Here is a 22,112-nt window from a genome sequence, read left to right as displayed (position 1 = left end):
TCTCTCTTTCCGGGAAGAATGAAGATGGCTTTTTGCTGTAATGGAGAAGGTTTTGTTAAGTTGACGCGGTAGTCAAACTCTTTATGTTTCTTATTTACGTAATTAATAATTAATAATTTTAGAATTAGAAGGAAGTTTCTGACTATAATTATGTAAAACTTCTATAACCATTGACAAATCTTACACAATTTATAACTTGGGAGTGCACCAGTTTGAAATTTTTGTCGTTGACAAAGTTATCATCTCTCTACTGTTTTTCAACCTTTACTTTAAATTAAATTACACTATTCTATTTAAAAATCATATTTCTTTTAAGTATTTTCCATAAAGGGTAGGTAAAAAAAGTTACTATTAATGTGGTCTTTATTTTATAATAAAATATATTAAAACAAGGTTAACGATGACCCCACATAATTAAGATGAGATATTTCATACCTATCATTAATTAAAGGGGTTCAACATCAAATAATGAGCTAATCTGAACATAGCTCAACTGGTTTAGGCACTTATTTTCGACCAAAAAGGTCGTGAGTTTAAGTTCCTACCCCAACATATTCTACTAAAAAAATGAGCTAGAAGATAATCACTTGAATCTAGGAAAGACTAAGAAATGAGGGAAATGAAGGCTAAAAATTGGAGAAAAAAACATTGGTAACAAATTTTAGAAGATTTTTTGTTGGGTTTGTAAATGAGTGTAAACAAAGTCCCACATGAGAAAATGAGTGATCCATGGTATTAAGAGAGGACAAGATATGAGACATTTAATTTTTTGTGAAGTCAAAAGTAAAGTCGATACTTAAATACAAGAGACGCGGTTGTCCTTGACACTTTTTTAAGTGAACTTTGGTCTCTACACAATTCTTTTCTAATTCATCCTTTTTCATCATTCGACTAGAGTTAATATGGGTCACGAACTAAAAAAAAATGTTAAAATCCCAAAAGAATAAATTTTGTCTTACGTAAAGTTGTCAGAGTACGCTTAATCTTTTGAGTAAAAAAAAAAGAATGTTAACTTTAGCGCTCAAAATACTAAAATTCATAACTTATCACTCGATGAGAGGCGAGAAGTTTCATTTTCCATCTCACCATCTCAATTGAATATAGATATATTGTTGGTTGAAATTAATTAAACGAATAAGAACACAATTATGTAGCTAAAAATGATTGCTAGTGATTGGGACATTAAGATGTAAAAAAATTAGCTCGAAAATCATTAAATTTAAAGAATTGAGAGAAGGACCAATCCTCTATTTTTTTTTTTTACTTCCAACCTTAAAGAACAAATAAATGATTTTTACCGTTGGTTGGCGAGACATTCATGCATTTACTTTTTATTATTAATATTATTAGTGTTAAATGTTATGATTTATTTAGTCTATCAATATATTATTTATAAGCCATTTTGGCTCTTTTCACTAAACTCTTAAAAAGGATATCACTATCATCTTGGTCTTCCATCACTTGTACTATCTATCACTGTCATATCATTTCTCCCTCCATCCCCTCGAGACCAACTTCAATTTTTTTCCTTCTAAAAAATATATTTAATTTGAAAAGTAAGCGATAATCGTAACGTCTTCTTCATTTATATGTATAAGATAATGAAAACTAAGTGCTTACCACACCCTGCTATATTTAATTAGTGAAAATAGTGAAAATATTGACGATGACAAAGGGGTTGTCATTATCTTTGTTAAATTTTTGGGTAAATGAATTATAGCTAAATTAAGTAAAAGTGTGAAAGAAAAAAAAAAAGTGGCAATCAGGGCAAGTGAAAACTTGGCTTTTTGTTGGAGTAAATTAATGAATTTGCGGCAATCCGGGCCTTAGCTTGTACCAAAACTGTCGCAATGATATCTATCACTTTTTGTTTGGAGAAAATGGAAAAAAGAAAAAGAAAAAAAAAAGTTTAATGATGAGGAAGTCGGTTTGTTAAACTGGAATACAGCTTAATTCCCTAATAGGATCAATTCCTCGAAGCACCCAAAAAAAAAAAAAACATATTTGTTGGCATTTGATAAATTTCAATCCTATTAAAAAGTTTGATAATGTATGGGATCAAAAAGGACCCCATTTATTGATATTTATTTTGATAAATTACTTTATCAAATTCACTTGAAGCAATATGGATGGAGTCATTTAAGTCTAATCACCTGACCATACTAAACTCGACCCAATCATACTCGATCGAATAAATTCATTCAAATTAAATAAGAAGATCAAATGTAACTCTCAATTGAACTTAATACCACATCAAATCAAATTAAACATAGTTCAAGCGGTTAAGGCACCTATCTCTGATAAAGAGATGATGCGCATGTAAATTAAGTTGAATACCTTGTGTGATTAATGAAATTGGGGAGGAAAGAGAAGAGATGGGCTAGGTAGCTGCTCAAACATGTAACAAAAATGTGGACTTCCTGTCTCCCAAAAAGCTGTCGGTGTGGTACTGGGTCGGCACTGGCACTTCCCTCCATCACTGTTCTTAATTGAACTATTTTATGTAAAATAAAACCCATTTCTCCATTATTATAAATCCCCAAACTTTTTTTTTTTTAATTTCCTTTCTTTAAAATTTCTTTTCGATTGCCTTCATTGTATTTCTATACATGCATGATTCGTGAATTATTGATTGCCTACAAAGTGATTCCGAATTAGATGTCGTGTCAAGAAACTATGAGGGGAAAAGAAATATTATGAAAAGACATATTTTTGCCATACCAACAATTAAATACTATAAAATTAATTTTAAATAGTCTCAACCAACATTCCATTAAATTCTGTTATCTTAAGAATTGAAATAAAATATTATTGAAGTTTAAGTGCGAGAGAATAATATTATTTTGATAATTTGAGGAATCTCATTTCTTTAAAATCAGGAACCTCATTCCTTGCAAGATCCACGAATCATAAAGAGAATAAGGGAAAAAGATTAAAAGAAATAACGATAAAAAGAAAAATACATTTCATTATTTTCAGAAAAGGGTTGAAAACAAAAAAAGATTTTTATAAAGTGAGAGGTGAGGCAAAGATATATTCCTGAAAATCTTAAAAAGTAAAGAGTGCGAGGCCAACCACCGGACATCCAACTCTCAAAAATACTATTACATTCATTTAAGACATGGAAAATAAATATTTTTTCTTTTTTAAATTTTGGTCTTCCATATTTTTTGCCGCTCGAGCTCAGCTCATTCCTCCTAAATTGACTATCCAAGTACCATCAGCTTTCTTTTTCCTATTTAATTCAACCCCCTCTTCAAATTAAATGTTAGAAATTCCAAATCTATCTAAAAAAGAAATTTATTTTCATCATTCATCGACAGATGTTAGAAATTGGGAAAAAAATCAAAGGTATGGGTTATGAAGGGATTTGCCGACAAAAAAGCAAAATATATGAATTTAATTGAATAGCCAATATTTGGGTTATATTTAAATTAATGGCTTTTAATATATTTGGCATTGCAAAAAGATGAAAATGCAGTCAAAGTTTTCAACTTTCAGCATCTAAAGCTGGATTTGGATTTCCCCCCTTTTATCTAATTTTATTTATTTAAATGTATAATTTTTTGGGCATAGGGGTCCACCTGTCTGCCGGCATGTACCGCAGTTGGTTCGGGAGGGATAAAATGTATCCAATCCAAAATTAAAAAAAAAAAAGTTAATTTTATTTTTGGCATCTCAACCGCTGCCCTCTCCTTACAAATTCTAAAAATATAATACTAAATGAACATAATTTTAAAAATTTATTAAAATATTTTAAAAGTACTTCGACGGGATAAATGTGACCAACGTTGTTATTTAACGGAGAATTTAAACCGAAGAAGGCTTTTGATTGATGGGATAAAAGAAACCCTCCACGTCTCCTAATTCAGAATATATGTATGTATATTTCACCTGTGTACGCGAGTTGAGTTACATATGTAAAAAAAAAAGAATCGTTTAATGATTCGTAACGTAATAAACGAACTTAATAAAACGAAGTCTTATTTTACTGGATCAACTTGTAGGCTGTCTTTTATGATTGATACCAAAATAAAATAGTGTTTTTCGTGTAATTATTCCTTCTTGCTGTATAGCGGGAAATTTTTGTAATGCATACTAAATGATAATAATAAAGAAAATTTTCCGGCGAGTTACAGTAAACTCACCTACATCGTACGTAAATTTTAGGTAAATCGCGTTTATTTATAGATCTAACTCACTTTCACCAGTCATATCAGATTCATGTGTAAATTGTATATAGGTTGACTGCAAGTTTTGACTTTGACCAAAGTACTACTTTTATCACTCGTTTGAGAAACTACTTCAATTTAGTATTTTGTTGTTTTTTTATATTATTTTATAATCTACTTTAAATTTGTAATTTTCCTAAAATTACATTATTGAAGAAATTAGCCCTACATATGTATTTATACCTAAAAAAATATTTTAAAAGATAGGTTGTTGGGTAAAATTTCTAAGAGTAGTGTGTCTAATCATTTTTTTAATAAATGCATACTTCTTTATTGGTTTACAACATGTAGTCTCAATTTCATGGTTGGATATACGTGCCTCAACAAGGACAATGGTACAGCTAGTAACCCGAGTATCTTCACAATGGTATGATATTGTCCTCTGTGGACATAGCCCTCACAGTGTTGCTTTTGGTTTCACCCAAAATGACTCATGCATACAAATGGAGACAATTGTCATTTCTTATATACCATGGATCACCTATTTTCCTAATTAATATTTGACTTTGTTTGCACTCCTTACAATCCCAACAATTTGTAATCCTACGATCTTATTCTCTCTCCAAAAGATGGAGCTTGAAATGCAAGCTAGGCTTTATAGCAACAAGGGTTTTTGTTGGGTTGGATTTACAGATTGTTGGTGAGGCAAAGATGGTCACATGAAAGTTTGTTTGTTTGTTCAGAAAGGCTTTGGATTTAAGGCTGAGATTGATCAGAAGAGTTGGGTGTAAATGGCTTAGAGATGCGTTTTTGGTGTGTAAAAGGAGAGGCAGTGGTTTAACACGTAAAGGAGAAGGGATATCGATATATATATACATGGGCACATGATCCAACTTCCCCCTCCCCCTCCCCAATACCTATCATTTTTTACTCCTACACCTTGGGATTCATATAATTTGCAATAACACATTCTCTTTATTCAATCTTCTCCATTTAATTTCTTCCTCCCATGACATCATTTCCAATCTCCAATGCCAAATCCCACTTCATGATTTATCTTATCCATCAACTTCAAAAAATATTAGACTGCATTTGTTTTGTGATCTAAAAACATAAATATAAAATAAGCAATTCAATGAAAAATGTGTTCGGTAACATAATTGAAAATTTTAACTTCAATTTATAAAATTATTCAGAGTGTTTAGTAGTATATTTGTAAACTAGTGCGGGTTACTAATTAAATATTTGGTCAAATCTAACGTAATATTAATTGATTTATTAACATATATATTATAAATTTTGTATAATAATTATTTTACAGTATTATATATTTTATAATATATTATATTATAAATTTTCTAGGTTTGACGAAATGAAAAGAGTTTATAATTGACAAAGTGAACATAGCTCAGCGGTAATTGACATGTGTCTCCAACCAAAAAGTTGTGAATTTGATTTCCCATGTATTCACTAAATCCATTTTGATTTAATGAATCTGAAAACAACAAACAGAATCTGAATTGCATATCAAACAAGCCGTTAGGTTTCCATATATGTTAGAGTTCAAAATTACAAACTCGAATAATGTAGCGAAAAGGATTTTTTCAAGATTGAAAAAATGAAAACTTTTAGCTACACACGGGAAGTCTAAATACAAGCTAAGTTATATAGACTCAAGCTTCCAAATAAGATACTTGACAAATCCAAAACTAAAAATTGTGGGTCAAACATCTCTACAAATATTAGGTCCCTAATTAATTAATTGGCCTCTATAATCTCCATGTATAAAAAGAAAAGAAACTATATATTATAATAAAGTTGCATGGAACCTACATGCTTTACCTTCAATTCTGTACCACCATTTGGAGTTTTAGTTACTCATAGTTCAACGTGCATGAATCCATATATTAAGGAGTCTTATTTGGAGGTAGTCTCATGACTTATTTTTTGGAACTATTGCATTTAAAATAAATTAATATTTATTTTAGAGGCATGAATGATCTATTTATTAATAGTTTAAATTTAGAAAAATCTTCCAAAATCCAAATAACTATTAGTTTGATGTGGTTGTAGCATTGGTACTCATCTTGGGTTAGGACTTTTTAAGAGATGTCATAGCCATGTGCATATATTCAACCTCTTCATCTTAATTCCATTCTTGCTATAATTATCTTTGACTTTGTTTCATTAATTTTCAATTAGCTGATATTATTGGGGCTAGAGCAAATTATGTGAAGTTAATTTGTTTCTTTCAATGATGTGTGATTGAACATAAAAATAGAGAAACGGATCTAAAGGGATATCCAAGATGACCAATTAATTTTGTTTCTTTTTTACATTTTGTGGACATGTGGTAATGGTTGCTTAATCCTTGTCTCTTTTGTTAATTAATATGTGATTAAATGTTTTAATGATTGAAATTTAAGTTGTAATAGAACCAGAGCCAATGATGAGTTTACTTTTTTTTTTTTTTTTTTCTCTATCCAGGCATGATAGGGTGGGTTTATGACTTGAGAGAACTCAATAAATTTATTAACTCTCCTATTCAGCCAACCTAAATACTGGTTAAGATATTATAAGACAAATGTAAATTCTCCTTAAATTGTTTTAAAAATTACCGAAAATTAGTATACTTACCCTGATTCAAAATAATATTTAATTAATATAGTAAATGGAATAAATTAATGATAAAGATTTATTAGATTAAAAAAAAAGGTTAAAAAACACTTTTGATCCCGGCAATTTCGCTAAAGTAACAATTTAGTCCTTAAACTTTAGTTTGTAACGATTTAGTCCTTATACTTTCAAATTGGTAACAATTTAGTCCTTGAACTTTAATATGTAACAATTTAGTCATTACAATTTAAAGTTGGTAACGATTTAGTCCTTATCGTGCATTTTTTTTTGTTAAATTCCTTTTATGTATGGATTAATAAACTAAAGAGATACTAAATATATTTATGAATTAAAAAAATTAAATTGTTATATAATAAAATTTGACACTTAATTTTAATAAAAAAATTTACGATAGAAACTAAATTGTTGCAAATTTTAAACTACATGGAATAAATCGTTTACCAATTAAAATTCAAAGACTAAATTGTTACAAACTGAACTTCAGGGATTAGATTGTTACTGTACAAGGACCAAATGTGTTTTTTAATCTAAAACAAACTAAAAATTAACTGAAATTTTTAAAATTTTGGGACTAAATAAACACAACTTGTGGCAAATTTGTAATTTAACTACAAGTTCTACAAGAGTGAGGGAGGAAGAGAGAGATTGTTTATTGGGCCCAAGCCCACTAGCCTTCCAAGGCAGAAAAATGGTAAACCATACATGTGGGCAAGACCAAAAGAAGGCCCACAACACAGAATTGAACGTGTCCTCAATCCTCACAACAAGGCCCAACCCATTGACTTGGATTTTTAATTCACCACTTTCTTTTGATTTTGATTTTTTTTTTCTTTCTTTGGTTAATTGTGCTATTAAATGGGAAAAAAAAAGTTAAAAACACATGATTATTAAGAAAAAAATAATTAGAACTTCCCATTGAGATTCTAATCATGATTCCAAATCATAATTAGCCATTTATCCCAAGTGCAGTTTAATCATTTTTATGAGAAAAAACAAATTAATGGCAAGTAGTGACGTTGTCGTTGTGTTGCATTTCTTAAACCAACACTAAATGAACCTCCACATACACCTCCTCCCTTTTAGGACCATAAAGAAGAAATATATATATATATATATATATATATATATATATATATATATATATTCACACAAATATGAATCTAGCCCTCTATTCAAATCAATCATTAGTCTCCCTTAAAGTAATTAATATTAATTAAACATCATTAGTGGTTAATGAATATATTTAGAAATATACCCACTAATCCCTTTACTAATTTGGCAACCATGGAAGCAATCTAAGAAGCACAACCCAATAATGATGCCCTCGATCGGTCCACTAGAAATTATGTGGATAAATATTTATATTTCACATAATTAAAATTAACCCACGCGTGCATTTCGAAAAGGAGCCAGCCAACGTTCAAGGCTTTTGAAACCCACCAAAAAAATTTGAAAAAGAAAGAAAGAACATTGTAGAGGTTGAGAGACTAATTATACAATTCAGGAAAAAAAACTTACAAGGGGAGAAAAATAGATTTCTTTTTTGTTTTAAGAAAAAATTAAACACCGTAGATAATGAGATGATTCCTATAAAACACAGGATTAGTACTCTAATACTTAAATGAGTTCTCAATTGTTGTTCTCAAATTCGAATTGATGATTGAATTTGTGTATCGTCACACACACATAAGGATGAGGGAGGTGGTTGTTGAAACTGCTGGAAAATCCGCACACGTAACCATATCGATCCTAGGCATAGAATCAGCCTAGTGGTGGTGCAGTTGGATGGTTTTTATCCGAGACATGGAGTGTTGTTTGACCATTTAAGTTGTAGATTGAAGATACATCGTAATTGTGCTTCTTTGAGTGATGACACGTTTGCTTCATAAATCATCCTCCATTCTACTATATTAAATTTTTATTGGTGGTAAACTAGGAAGATAATAAATATGCAAAGGGATTTTGGAATTTTGTTAAAAGTAGTCGACAAGAAGCGCACTAAGGAGTGGACAAATGGAGCCCTTTGTCTCCCAGGCAGCTGAAACGCACATGTCTGTGTTTAACAAGCAAAAATGCCACCCTCCTTTTTTTTAATAATATTAAATATTATTCTATTATAAATATATGCCCCATCTCCGTTTGGCCTCTCACTCTTAGGGCATACCTAGGGCTACAAAGGCGGGAGAATTTGGATTGGATATGGACACGGTTCTCTCTTTTTTAGGGTTTTCGGATATGCTTTTGTATTTTGTAGGGTACCCTACTCTTATAACTTCTCTTTCCTCAACCCTAAATCTAACAAAATATCTAACTGTTTATTATTCTCATTTGTTTCCTCCAGGTGGTGGATTTATGCGTATATCAAGAATATTTTACTATTGTAATAAAATATTATTACTATTTATTGCCGCAATATATATATGAGGACTTTTTTTTTTTAATAATGCTTCATTTGAAACTTATTTCAAATATATATCAACTCCCAAACTATTTTAAAAAATAATACTTTATAAATTGTATAGAGACGACCTATGCTACCTCACGCTTCCCTAGTTGCATAGTGTAGGACATCTAAATTAATTGAGACTTGAACCCCGAATATCTAAATTAAAAGGTAAGGGAACAATCACTATAGCAGAATATTAAAACTGTTATCATTTTACATATTTCGTCTCTTGACATGCCAGAATTTAAAAAAAAAAAAACACATGACGCCAGCGAGGCGCCATGTAACCAGGAAAGCATGAGGTGGCATAGGATTTTTGGAAATAGTTTGAGAGTTAATATATATTTAGAATAAATTGCAAATGAAGCATTATTTAAAAAAATCCATATATATTATGCCTCAAATATCTATAATTGGGGTCCTTTTACATTCAAAGAGCACAGCTGGGATTTATTGAGAAGAAAGATTCTCTGATGTAGCTCTCAATCATAGCTACCTTGATCTTATTTCTGAACTTTGACTTAGTCAAAGGCTGATCTGGACCCAAGATTCCTTTAATATATATATATATATACCGAACATAAGCCCTAGGGAGGGAGCTCATAATTCAATAAATTGACTGATGCCATTACTGGATGGATCTTTTGATCACAAATATAATAATAATGAAATACAAAGGAACAAATGAAACATTGAATTTTCCTTAAATCATGGGGAAATTCCGGCTCCTAATATGGCCGAGGTGTTATTATTTACGAATATGGACTTCCTTTTACATTAAAATAAATACGTCAGATCTATGTAATCATATCTTTATTAATTTTATATATATATATATATTTTTTTGTAATTGAACTATGACGTGTTAGTGTGGTTTAAAACTGATATTTCTCCCAAATATATAAGTAAACTAAAGAAAAAGTAATTGCCTTCAAATTTGAAGAATGGTGCAATTTGGGGTAAAAGGTAGGATTTATGTTAACCTTTGGTAGGTGACTTTGCTTTTTTCTTTAAATGGGTGAATTTGTTTTAATAAAAAATATGTTTATCTTATTTTTTTTCTATTGATTTATCGAAATGATGTCATGTGGCTTACACTAGCATATCCTTAATCCTTAAAATTAGGGTTTGTCACTTGGAAGCAGGACTAGTCCATTCTATGAAGAATTAATATGGTTTATCAATTCTTTTTTTTTTTTTTTTTTTTGTATAAACATATTTTATATAAACTATCCTTAGGAAACTCACTTTTTTATACTATATACTAAATTTTACACAAATTCAATTTTGTACAAGTCCAGAATTAAATGTCAATTAGCTTGTCATAGTAGTGGTGTTATTAGCTGTATAGAATAAATAGGAAGGACATATACAGTGAATCTAAAATGTAAAGCTGACAAAAAAAAAATGTTGAAACCGACTGAGAAATATTGAGGGGTTTAGTAAAAAGGGACCACAAAAATTAGAAATATTGAAGGGAGTCAATTACGTGGTGTTTTATTCATGGAAAATGTTTTGATGGTAAACGCAAGAAAGCAAGGCCGGAGTTGAGTCTGTAGATCAATGCCCGGTGCGCGCAAATTGGGCACTGGCACTTGTGTTTGGTGTTTCCTTTTTTAACCCAATTGCGGACTGTAGTTTATTTTGGTAGGCCATATCTTGGTTTGGTTATATAGATTAAATCTTCCCTTAGCTTTCACATTTCGCTCGCAAAAACTGAACATGTATTCATGTTACATTACAATATTGGCCTCCTAAGCTCCTTCCTCTCTCTTTCATATTCAGTTTGAGTTTGACCCGTTGCCAGCCCCTTTCTTTTCTCCTCCACACATCATCATCATCATCATCTTAATTCACTTCTCAAAAACCCTCTTTTTTTTTTTTTTCCTCTCTTGCTGGGTTTCTTCTGATCATCTCTTTCACCTTCCACAATCCAAAACAAAACCCTAGCTCCTCCCAATTTTCCTCATTATCCGTTGTCATAATTAGGATCTGTTCCAATATTTTCTCTTCTTTTTAGCTTTTTGCTGCTTCCAACTGAAAGACAAGTAAAAGATTTTGCCTCCTCCCCAGATCAACCCTCCGAAGATTTGGATTCCCTCAAAAAGCTGATTTCGAAGCTCCTGTCTCTCTTTCTTCCCACTGCCCCTAGCTCATAATTGATAGTGTGTGTTGCAGAGATTCCATTGTCTCAGCCTTATTTATTTGGTTACTACTGCTGTAAGGGGAATCGATCAAAAAGAAATTATGGATTCTGGTAGTGGAAGTTTGCAATCGTCAAGTGGCGGAGATGAAGAGTACGATTCTGCTCATCAACCACCACTCATCCCCCCGCCGCCATCTTTCAGCTTCCACAATATTATTCCTCCTTCTCACATCGGATCATCAATAATCCCTCCTCAAATCCCTTTCCATAACTTCCAAAACCTCCCCCCAAATTTCTACGATTTCTCCTCCAATTACTCTAATTTGCAACCCCACTTCAACCCCGATGCTAATTCCTTCCCCAATCTCGACCCCCCTCTACGGCCTACATCTCAACCCACCGCCGCCGCCGTTTCTCCTCCTACCCAGAACCAGCCTCCAGTCCGCGGAGGCCCGTCATCTGCGCCCGCGGGGCTACATCCCAAAGTCAGCACAAAGAAGAGAACCAGAGCTTCGCGGCGAGCCCCCACCACCGTTCTCACCACGGACACCTCGAATTTCCGAGCAATGGTGCAGGAGTTCACCGGAATCCCCTCGCCCCCGTTCTCCGCCGGTGGCTCTTCCTACTCTCGCCGCTTCGATCTCTTCACCTCAAGGACTACTGCCGGTACTAATCTAGAACCCTCCGGATCGGGGGGTTATTGCCCTTCTCGCTCAAAGGCCCAGCAGGTATCCCCATTGTTGAATAATGTTATGGTGGAGCGTGAAACAATGTCGAATATGCAGCAGACACCGGGAGGGATTTTTTCGTTGCAGTCGCTGTCAGGGCATGATTTCAATTCCACAAATGTAGAGGCCGGGCAGAGCCACAGCCACAGCCACATTGATGGCAGCGGGCAGCTACTGTCGGCGCTACAAAACGATGAAATCTGGAAAAGAGGACGTCCCAATAACAACAACACTGCGAACTGTAAGTTGAACTTTTCCTCGGGGGGCTCTTCGTCGAATAAGGAGATGGGGAATATTGTTTCCAGTACAGTGGATTCCTGGATTTGCCCATCGGATTAATTTTAATTTCTTTTTTTTTTTTTTTGTAAAAAAGAGAGATGGTGAATTTTTTAGGTAATCAAAATGGTGATGATGGTGGTGCTGCTGATGATTTTAATGATGATTGTGGTGGTGGGCGAGGCGATGATGGAAATTGGGAAAGAAGAACGCCCGAGGCAACCCCATCAACATCATATTGAATTGAATGATGCCCTTTTGGTTTTGGCAGCTTACTAAAGGAATATTTTTATCTATATAGAATGGAGTCTCCATAATTGCTCAATTAATGCATGCCTCCCGGTCTTGTTAATTTAAATTAAAAACCCTCATTTCCATATAATATGTTTAACATAATTTAAATTTTACATTATTATATAGTTTAGACGGGTGAGTTAGTTTTATTATAAAGTATTTTTTATAGATTTGAAATTATGGGGGGAAGGGAATGGAAAAAGAAAGTGGTGGCGATGGTTGACGGTGGATGTTGTATTTTAGTGGATTCAGGTTACATTATAATGGCAAGATTTTGAAAAATCCGCCGCTCCACTACAACAACTGCTGCTGCCTTCCCTTGTTCTAAATTTAATCAAACCAACGAAAATCTTATTCTCATAGTATATATATACTATATGCTATTGCTATTGTTATCCTAATATTTCTTATTCTCTGTTATTATTTAGGTTAAAATACCGCTCTATTTTTATACTTGATTTATTTTAGTTCTTGTATTTTGAAAATGTTTATTTTGGTCCTGTACTAAAATGATCATTTTAGTCCCTTTTACAAAATTTTAATACAAATTTTACACATAACGGAAACTATTTTGTATAAAGTAATGTTTACATTATAAGAAATATATTGATTGTAACATGGTGTTGAAATTGTGATAAAAAAATAGATTTAAAATAAAATAAAAGAATCAAAATGGTCATTTTTTAAGAATACATGGATCGGAAGGAACGTTTTCAAAGTACATGGACTAAAATGAACCAAAGTTGAAAGTATAAGACCAAAACAAACATTTTAACGGTATAAATATTAAAATGAAACAAAACTTAAATTACAAGAACCAACTAGGATTTTAACCTATTATTTATAATTAGTCTGATAAAATTGTTGTTCAGTCTCTTTAATTAATCAACTATCATACCCTACTAGACTCTTCTAATTTCAGAATTGTAATTGACTGAGTTTTTTTTTTTTTTTTTTCCCTTCTCGATCTCTAGGTCGATTAATAATTAATTCCATGGACAACGACGTTAACATTATCGAAAAGAAAAACTAGCGTACGGTATTCAATTTGATTGAAAGGGAATTTTAATTTATACAAGTATATGAAAAATCATATGGATAAAAAAAATATGTATGTATAATTTAAATGAATGGAAATTTATAAATTTATGAGGAAATTAAATTAATTGTGAGATGGAGATGATGGGGCAGCATGCATCAACATCCTTGGGTTGGGCGTGTCGTATCTTTATACCCTAAACTAAAGAGACATAAAAAGGTTGGTTGGAAATTTGGAACCGAAGGTTACATGTGTTCCGTACACCCAAATTTCTTTATGCCTATGATTCATATATTAATTCTCATTCCGACATATAATATAGTCCAATGACTCATCCATATATAATTATTATGCACACGTTTCACGCCTTTTTCTTCACCTCTCTCCTTCCACCTTTCCCCCTCCTTCCCATTAAATTATTTAAGTTACATTAACTTTACCATATATAATTTTTTAGAAAATTTTAAAACTAACGCGTTCAATTTTACGTCTAATAATTAATAAATTAAGTTTTGGTCGTTCAGTAAAGTAAAGAAAATCATGTATCCCATTTTGTAGTATATAGATATGTATGTGAAACTTTTTGAACGGCATAGTTGAAATGGGTAATACCAAATTAATGTGTAATTAATGATATAATGTCAATATCTTTAATTTGTAGTCACCGCCCAATTCCCTTCCCTCAAATTTGTCAACTCTGTTTGTTTTATTTATTGCTTCGTTTTTGGTCAATTACAACTCTTTAGTAATTAAGATGGTACGACTTTAAACAGAGATCAATAGTCATCAATTTGATGTATATATTAAGAAGGTCTCTCTCGTTTTTATTCTTTTTTTGTTTAAACCTCATTTATACTCTCAAAACGTCTATTTTGATCTAATTTAATAAGTAAAATGTAGTGGTAAAATATCATTCTGTAATTTGGCGGTGGGAATATATTGAAAGGATTTTGGTGATTTGGTGCGTAGGTGTTGGGAGTGTGGGATGAGATTAAAAGTGGAGACACAGAGACATATATAATAAAGGGTAAGGAGGCAGGGGTTTGGTTGTGTAAGAAACAAATAATTAGATGGAATAAAAAATAAAATTTCTTTCGAATAAAGCGCATTGATGAGACATTATCTTGGTCTCCTTCGTGGGTTTCAACCCTAGCCTTCCTGTTCCCCACTACTCTCTTCGCTCCCTTCTTAACCTATATTACATATATCATCTTCACATCATAAATATCAAATATAACACACATCTAAATCTACTAGGATATGCTTTCTCAACCCTTTTTTTTGTTACACAATTTCAATCAACACAACTTTTTTCTCTTTCAGTATTTCTTTTTATTCTCCCCCTTTATATATCATTAATTTTAATACTTTCATAAATGGTGTAATATTGTCTATTTTGGTCATAGGTCAATGAGTCCCTTTTTTCTTTGATGGATGTGGAATGTGGAATTTTGTTTGCACTCATAAAAATATTTTATTTCAACCCATTCTAAATGGGAAATAGAAATATGCTCTATTTGTGTATTATTCAATATAATTAACATTTACATTGGAGAGAATTTTTTTTTCTTTTACAATACACGTCAAACTATTGTGAAAATGGTGACTATTTTAAATAGTTTCTATGTCATCGTCGAAATTTTATGTCAAAGGTCACTTTTTTATGAGTCTAATAATTTTAAAATGTCAGTAGTGTTCTTAATACAACAAATAGCACTTTTATTGTCAATTAATCCAAAATGTCTCATTCATTATTTCCTTTACCCTAATTACGGGTTGCACCTAATTTACTACAACATGTAGGGTGAAGATTTGAATTCACAATCAAACTCCCATTTTTTTTGTTGGAGATAGGTGTTTAAACTAGTTGAATTATGTTCGGGTTGACAACTGTAATTATATTAATCATAATAGATGGTAATATTTGTTGAAAATAATCTACAAATATGGCAATTTTTTCCAACAATCTCAAGTTTCTCTCATTAATAATGTATATTACATCATTAATATTCTATTTTTGTATCATCAATATATCACTAATATATTAATATAAATTAGTATATCATTGATATACAATTTTTGTACCGGTGGTAAAATTATCATTAATATATCTAATAAGGAGTTCTTACATTTGTATCGTTCTTTGCAAAATAATAGGACGAATCTGCTCTGCTATTAAGTCCCTACCATGGCCTGATAGGCAAGTTGGATTTGCTCGGTCAAGCGGGGCTCAGCTCAGCCCTTAAGATCGAACCAGAGCCCAGCCCAAAAGAAGTAAGCAGATGGTAAGAATGGGCCAGATGTAAATAACTTTAGTATGGGCCTTCGGCCCGGCCCACAAAATTCATTTGCGGCGCGTGTAGAGTGTGCACGACCTCAGCTGATAAAAATTCACATTTTCCGGAATGGCGTGGGATCGAAGCAACGGATATTCCAATTTAAAAATAAATTAATAAAATTATTTCAAGAAAGAGAGAGAGCGGAATAAGATTTATTGACTATTTTATCAATTTTGATAATTTTCAATATCCACATATTGAAAGATGTCTGAGAGCATGAGGCTGCATGAAAACTAGAGATAAATAATTTTATGTAATATTGATAAAAACCCTAAAATAGTCATTTAGTTTGGTTTTTTGTTAATAAAAAAGTATTTATTTGGGGAAAACGAATAACGTGCCATTCTATTAGGAGGGGATCCTATTGGCATATAAAAGCGGGTGCGAAGCCAACTACCAAAGTGGTGCCTAAATTCTTGGGCGGCGCCGGAGAGATTAGAAAAGTCAAGGCACGGCGGCGAGGGAGCGAGATGAAGGCGGAGACGGTGACGCTGGTTCTGGTGAACCTCGCCGGAGTCATGGAGAGGGCCGATGAATCTCTCTTACCAGGCGTCTACAAAGAGGTCGGCGCTGCCTTGCACACCGATCCTACTGGTCTCGGCTCGTTGACTCTCCTCAGATCCATTGTGCAGGCCTCTTGCTATCCCTTGGCTGCATACTTGGCTGTGCGCCATAACCGAGCCCATGTTATTGCCCTCGGCGCGTTCCTCTGGGCGGCTGCTACGTTTCTCGTCGCCTTTTCCTCTACTTTCCTTCAGGTTCATCCAATTCCACTTTTACTCGTGAATTTATTTTTTATTTCACCATTTCTTAACCCTAGATTATGCTACGTTCTTCATCGCGTTGTTTTAGTCGCGCCAATTTTGTTTACTCGGCTTCGCTTGATTGTGTCTTCTCTGCCGGATATTCTGTTTCGTATTGCGTGGGGTAATAACGAATGTAATCTTTGGTCTATTACTCGAATTGATTAGTTAAGAAATTATTTATCTTCTAGGATTACTGAAGGTAAATCGTCAAAATGGGAAAGGTTGAACAGTGACCATTAAATGGTCCTGGAATGAGTAAAAATAATAAGCCTTGGCAGTTTTGAGTGAGGCGTGATCTTTTGCTCAATTCTGGTTGGAAATATTCTTTATGCAGCTAATCGCATCATGCAAAGTTCACCACGGGCAAAATTACGATGCCAATTACCTGGAAGCCAGCATATAGCGCTGAATAATGTGAGATCATGGAGATTTCGATTCTAGAATTTTTCTCGACTCTGAATCACGTGAAATATGAAATCAACGACTACTTTATCTCTTATTGTGCCATTGAAACCGTGACAACTGATAAGTACTGGCATATTAGGAAGTTAGTAAGAAATTGGGGACCGAGAAAAAGATTCAGACTTAGTTTTGTGATTCAGTGGACTAGTTGCACTCTTTACTAATTTTGTACCATGCTTATATGTTCTGTTAGATGGATGGCTCGGAAGCCAGTTGCCTTTGGTAAATAAAGAAATTGATACGAAAAGCTCAGACCATAGGCCTTTTATGTGAAAGATGATTATATTTTTGGGAAGCATGAAAGTTTTGGATGATTTGTTGATGTAAAGTTGACTATGAAGTAAATCACTATTTTTCCTAACACGTCATGGTAAAAAGCATCTTCACTATTGTGCATTATTTATTTCCAAATTCCAATCTTGTGAAAATGTACACTATGGGGAGGATGGGAAGCTGTACAGACTCGGACAACAAATTTTTAATTTCCAATGGCATTTAGAAACTGTGTTAGAACTTGAGCAAGTCAATCTTTTAGAAGCTTTTAACTTTTTTAGTTGTCATTGTCAGTATACTAGCGTGTGGCAGATTTATCAATGCTGTAATTACAAGTACATCTATTCCTTTGAATATTAGCTGATTATAAGTCATTCAGATTGTACCTAACAGGTTGCTGTTTCCAGAGCATTGAATGGAATTGGCCTTGCATTAGTTGCACCTGCCATCCAGTCCCTTGTAGCAGATTCAACAGATGACAGTAACCGTGGTGTGGCTTTTGGATGGCTTCAACTGACAGGCAACCTAGGCTCCATTATTGGTGGGCTGTGTTCAATAATAATAGCTCCAATGACATTTATGGGAATCCCCGGTTGGAGAATTGCATTTCATCTTGTTGGACTAATCAGTGTTTTCGTTGGCATTCTAGTCCGTTTCTTTGCACATGATCCACATTTTTCAGATGACGGCACAAAGACTAGCAATCATGTCCCACCCAATAATTCTTTTTGGTCTGAAGTGAAGGATTTGGTTCGGGAATCCAAGTCAGTTATGAAGATTCCATCCTTCCAAATCATAGTGGCACAAGGTATCACGGGGTCATTTCCCTGGTCAGCCTTGTCATTTGCAGCAATGTGGTTGGAGCTCAAGGGCTTCTCCCATGAGAAGACCGCTTTCCTTATGGGCATGTTTGTGGTTGGAAACTCTCTGGGAGGCTTGTTTGGAGGTAAAATGGGTGACATCCTCTCCACACGTCTCCCAAACTCTGGGAGGATTATTCTGGCACAAATCAGCTCAGCCTCAGGCGTTCCTCTAGCTGCAGTTCTTCTGCTCTTCTTGCCTGATAGCCCATCTACGGCATTTGTCCATGGACTAGTCTTGATCATTGTGGGGTTTTTCATATCTTGGAATGCTCCAGCTACAAATAAGTAAGTGTCATATTAGCCATCATCTATCTCAGTCTATATGAGGAAAGGTAGTTTTCAGGTGAGGCAATTACATGGAAATTGAAAAGGCTAATATCTAGTTTCCCTTGAAAGAAAATTGATCGATAAACAATTTTTCCTTCGAACAATACGTTTTTCCCAAAACTAAAAGAATCCTAGTTTGGTAATTTGGGCTCCTAAGCCAACTAATCTTGCCCAGGATCTGGAAGGACCTAAGTTTTATGAGATAACAAGCACGGCCTAGAGAACAATAACCATCATTAGCAATGATAGGATATTGATTATGAACGATATCTAGAAAAAGTACATAAAGCATAGAATGTTAATACAGCTTGAAAATAGAAGGGATAACAATAGAGTTTTTTACTTAAAATCATGATTTGATTTGATTTTTTGCAGTCCCATTTTTGCTGAGATCGTTCCTGAAAAGTCTCGAACTAGTGTCTATGCTTTAGATCGCTCCTTTGAGTCTATTTTGTCATCATTTGCCCCTCCTGTTGTTGGACTTCTGGCTCAACATGTCTATGGTTATAAGCCCGTTCAAAAAGGATCTAGTGAATCTGAAGAGATTGCCACAGATAGGGGGAATGCAGCATCATTAGCCCGGGCATTGTACACAGCAATAGGAATTCCATTGGCTCTTTGTTGTTTTATTTACTCATTTCTATACTGCACCTACCCAAGAGATAAAGAACGAGCTCGTATGGAAGCTTTAATTGAATCAGAGATGCAGCAAATAGAATCTGAAAGTCCATCTTCAGGTGCTGGATACTCTCAAGTTCATTTTGCAGAGTCAGACGAGCTATATGCTAGGGATAGAACAGTCATTGATGTGGATTATGAAGAAGAGGACGATCTACATTTTGATGATGATGAAAAGGCAGCTCTTTCTCGCCAGTTGACATTTGCAAATTTTGTCAAACACTAGCCTTCCAAGGGGATGTAATCTGTTGGTGTAGCTTTTTAACTCGCAGGAAACCAAAAAGTGAAACTCCATTCCACATATATCGGTCTCGACCGTCCTGGAGTATTATAACTCAAAACAGAAGGTGAAATATTCATTGAAGAATTATGATGAGTAGCTATTCTTCAGTTCAGTTTAAGAACTAGAGGGGAGCCTCCTTGTAGCAGAGTTTGTGGATAGTCATATAGGCCTCTGCTGTTGTACAAGCTTATGTTCAACCAAACGTGTACATTGAAATGAAGGTCGGCTCCTCCTATAGGTTTAATACACATGCTTTTCTTCTAATTTGGTTTCACTGTGGGAAGGAATCTATTAAATTTGTCATATATTACACTATATTCTTATTTATTGGGTGAGTAGCAGAACAAGCCTTTTTCCAAACTTTTCTTGGAACCAAAAAACGAACATGTTTCTGGTTCCTACTTTTCTGGAGAAAATTTTACAGGTCTCGTCTCTCTGTTCTTTATTTATATTCCAGAATGTATACAGGTTCTTTAGAAAACCAGATTAGCCAGCAAGGGCTTCGATTGTGTTGGTGATGAGAGGAATTCTTCTCAGGAGCAGAATAAAGGCAAGCCTCTCCCTCTTAAATACTTCATTCAGATTTTGATTTTTTTCCCCACCCCACCCCACCACACACATGTACAAATTATAATTTTTTCAATTCAACAAGTTTATTAAAATTTTAAATTTTATGTTTGCACATCGACAAGCAATGCTGATTATAAATGGAAAAAACTTGACTCTTTAGAGTTGAGGAACTTTCTCCTTTTAACACCATCAAATGTTTGATAGCCCAGAGAGATAAGTGTAAAAATAATAAAAATAATGAGTTGTCAAATATTTAATAGAAATTATATCATTGTATGCTTATATGTTACTTATATATATGAATTTGAATAGGTTAAAAGGCACAATGTTTAGTTTATGAAATTTGATGATTTTGAGTCTATTTAGGTTCTTGAAAGTTAAGAGTAACATGCCTATTGGAGGGTAAGGCTAGTGAGATAATCATAATATTAGGGTGGGTGGACCAATAGTTCTGGTTTAAAATGTATTTTGTATGTCAATTCCATTGAATTTTATGGCTCGTACAACTGCACAAGGGAATAGGCTAGTGTGGGTGGACCAAAAAATTTGGTTCAAAATGTATCCTATATACTCATTTCCTATGACTTGGCCACTCTTATTTTATTTAGGTAGCATTATTCTTCAGATTATTACTTGTTAATCTTTTTTCTTTTATAAAATTTTATTGGTTTATTCATCCAACTAACATGCCATGGTAACGTTGAGTAACAACGTCGGTAATAAGAACACTAGAATTAAAAGATAAAGTTTAAGGATATATTTAAATTTTATGTTTTTAGGTTAAAGAGACTAAATAGATAGTGAGATGGCTAACAAAAGTTACCTAGAGTAAATATATAAAGTAACTATTTAAGTATAAAAAAAAGAATTATAACTTATTTCTGTGATTTTACACAATTTCTATAAAAAGTTTGTCAGTGATATTTTTATTGTCATTTCACCCTTCGAGACCTTAATATTGACATTTAACTCATTAATTATAATAGTCACTATAACTAAAAATTACTTTTACAATTAAGACATCGATATAGGTTCATTTTTTAAAAAAGGCATGACAGTGAATTGATTAGTATGTAATATCAATTAGTTGTTCTCATTAACAATATGTGTGTGTGTATATAAATTTATTGTGGAGACTTGTGATCATGGATATATGATAATTCAAGCATCTAAAACTTCGTAGGTCATCCAAAAGTGTAATTCTTCAAAATACTATTTTTTTAAATAATAAAAGTAAAAAAGCTTTAGTATTGAAGAGGCAAATATTGGGGTTATTTTCATAAATATGAAATACAGTTATAAATATATCTATTTTAAATTTCTATGTACAACCGGAACGTAATAAAAATTCATTTTCTAAACTTTCCCACTCAAATTTCAGCAAGCTGGAATAGCTCAGTTGGTTAGAGCGTGTGGCTGTTAACCACAAGGTCGGAGGTTCAAACCCTCCTTCTAGCGTTTAGACATTTTTTTTAATCATATATCGGTTGTTTAAAAGTTTTAATTGTTTTTATCAAGCAAGATAACAAGAAGCTGGAATAGCTCAGTTGGTTAGAGCGTGTGGCTGTTAACCACAAGGTCGGAGGTTCAAGCCCTCCTTCTAGCGTTTTTCCATCCTTTTTGTCAAATTGTTGTCATTTTTTTTTATGAGTTAGTTATTATTAACGAATTTTAGTACCAAAATGCTGGAATAGCTCAGTTGTTTACAAAATGATTCTAATAACTCTAATGTCAGGAGCTCAAGCCCTTCTTAAGTTGTTCACACTCCTTTTG

General features: G+C 33.3%; 2 protein-coding genes and 2 non-coding genes across 6 annotated transcripts; all 4 read left to right on the top strand.

Annotated features, from left to right (window-relative positions):
- Positions 1 to 10,772: 10,772 nt before the first annotated feature.
- LOC148208043 (uncharacterized) lies at positions 10,773 to 13,088 on the top strand. Of its 2 annotated transcripts, XM_088119354.1 has the most exons (2): positions 10,773 to 12,370; positions 12,503 to 13,088. In XM_088119354.1, coding segments are annotated over exons 1-2 (870 nt in total). In that variant the 5' UTR covers positions 10,773 to 11,502; the 3' UTR covers positions 12,505 to 13,088. The 2 variants fall into 2 exon arrangements, with proteins under 2 accessions (XP_087975480.1, XP_087975479.1); XM_088119353.1 differs by having other exon boundaries at positions 10,774 to 13,088.
- A 3,331-nt stretch (positions 13,089 to 16,419) lies between these two features.
- Positions 16,420 to 20,197, top strand: UNE2 (Major facilitator superfamily protein). Of its 2 annotated transcripts, none has more exons than XM_022287066.2 (3): positions 16,420 to 16,835; positions 18,012 to 18,766; positions 19,184 to 20,197. In XM_022287066.2, exons 1-3 carry the CDS (start codon positions 16,548 to 16,550, stop codon positions 19,710 to 19,712), a joined length of 1,572 nt encoding a protein of 523 aa, XP_022142758.1. In that variant the 5' UTR covers positions 16,420 to 16,547; the 3' UTR covers positions 19,713 to 20,197. The 2 variants fall into 2 exon arrangements, with proteins under 2 accessions (XP_022142758.1, XP_022142766.1); XM_022287074.2 differs by having other exon boundaries at positions 16,621 to 16,835; positions 18,026 to 18,766.
- Positions 20,198 to 21,723: 1,526 nt separating this feature from the next.
- Positions 21,724 to 21,797, top strand: TRNAN-GUU (transfer RNA asparagine (anticodon GUU)). Its single transcript has one exon. It is a non-coding gene; the product is annotated as a tRNA-Asn (tRNA).
- Positions 21,798 to 21,871: 74 nt separating this feature from the next.
- Positions 21,872 to 21,945, top strand: TRNAN-GUU (transfer RNA asparagine (anticodon GUU)). Its single transcript has one exon. It is a non-coding gene; the product is annotated as a tRNA-Asn (tRNA).
- Positions 21,946 to 22,112: the final 167 nt, after the last annotated feature.

Source organism: Momordica charantia, assembly GCF_013281855.1.
Source record: "Momordica charantia cultivar OHB3-1 chromosome 11 unlocalized genomic scaffold, Mcharantia_2.0 BLBB01000011.1, whole genome shotgun sequence".
NCBI lineage: Eukaryota > Viridiplantae > Streptophyta > Magnoliopsida > Cucurbitales > Cucurbitaceae > Momordica > Momordica charantia.
Note: the sequence above shows the minus strand (reverse complement) of the source record. Positions and strands in the feature narration are given on the sequence as shown.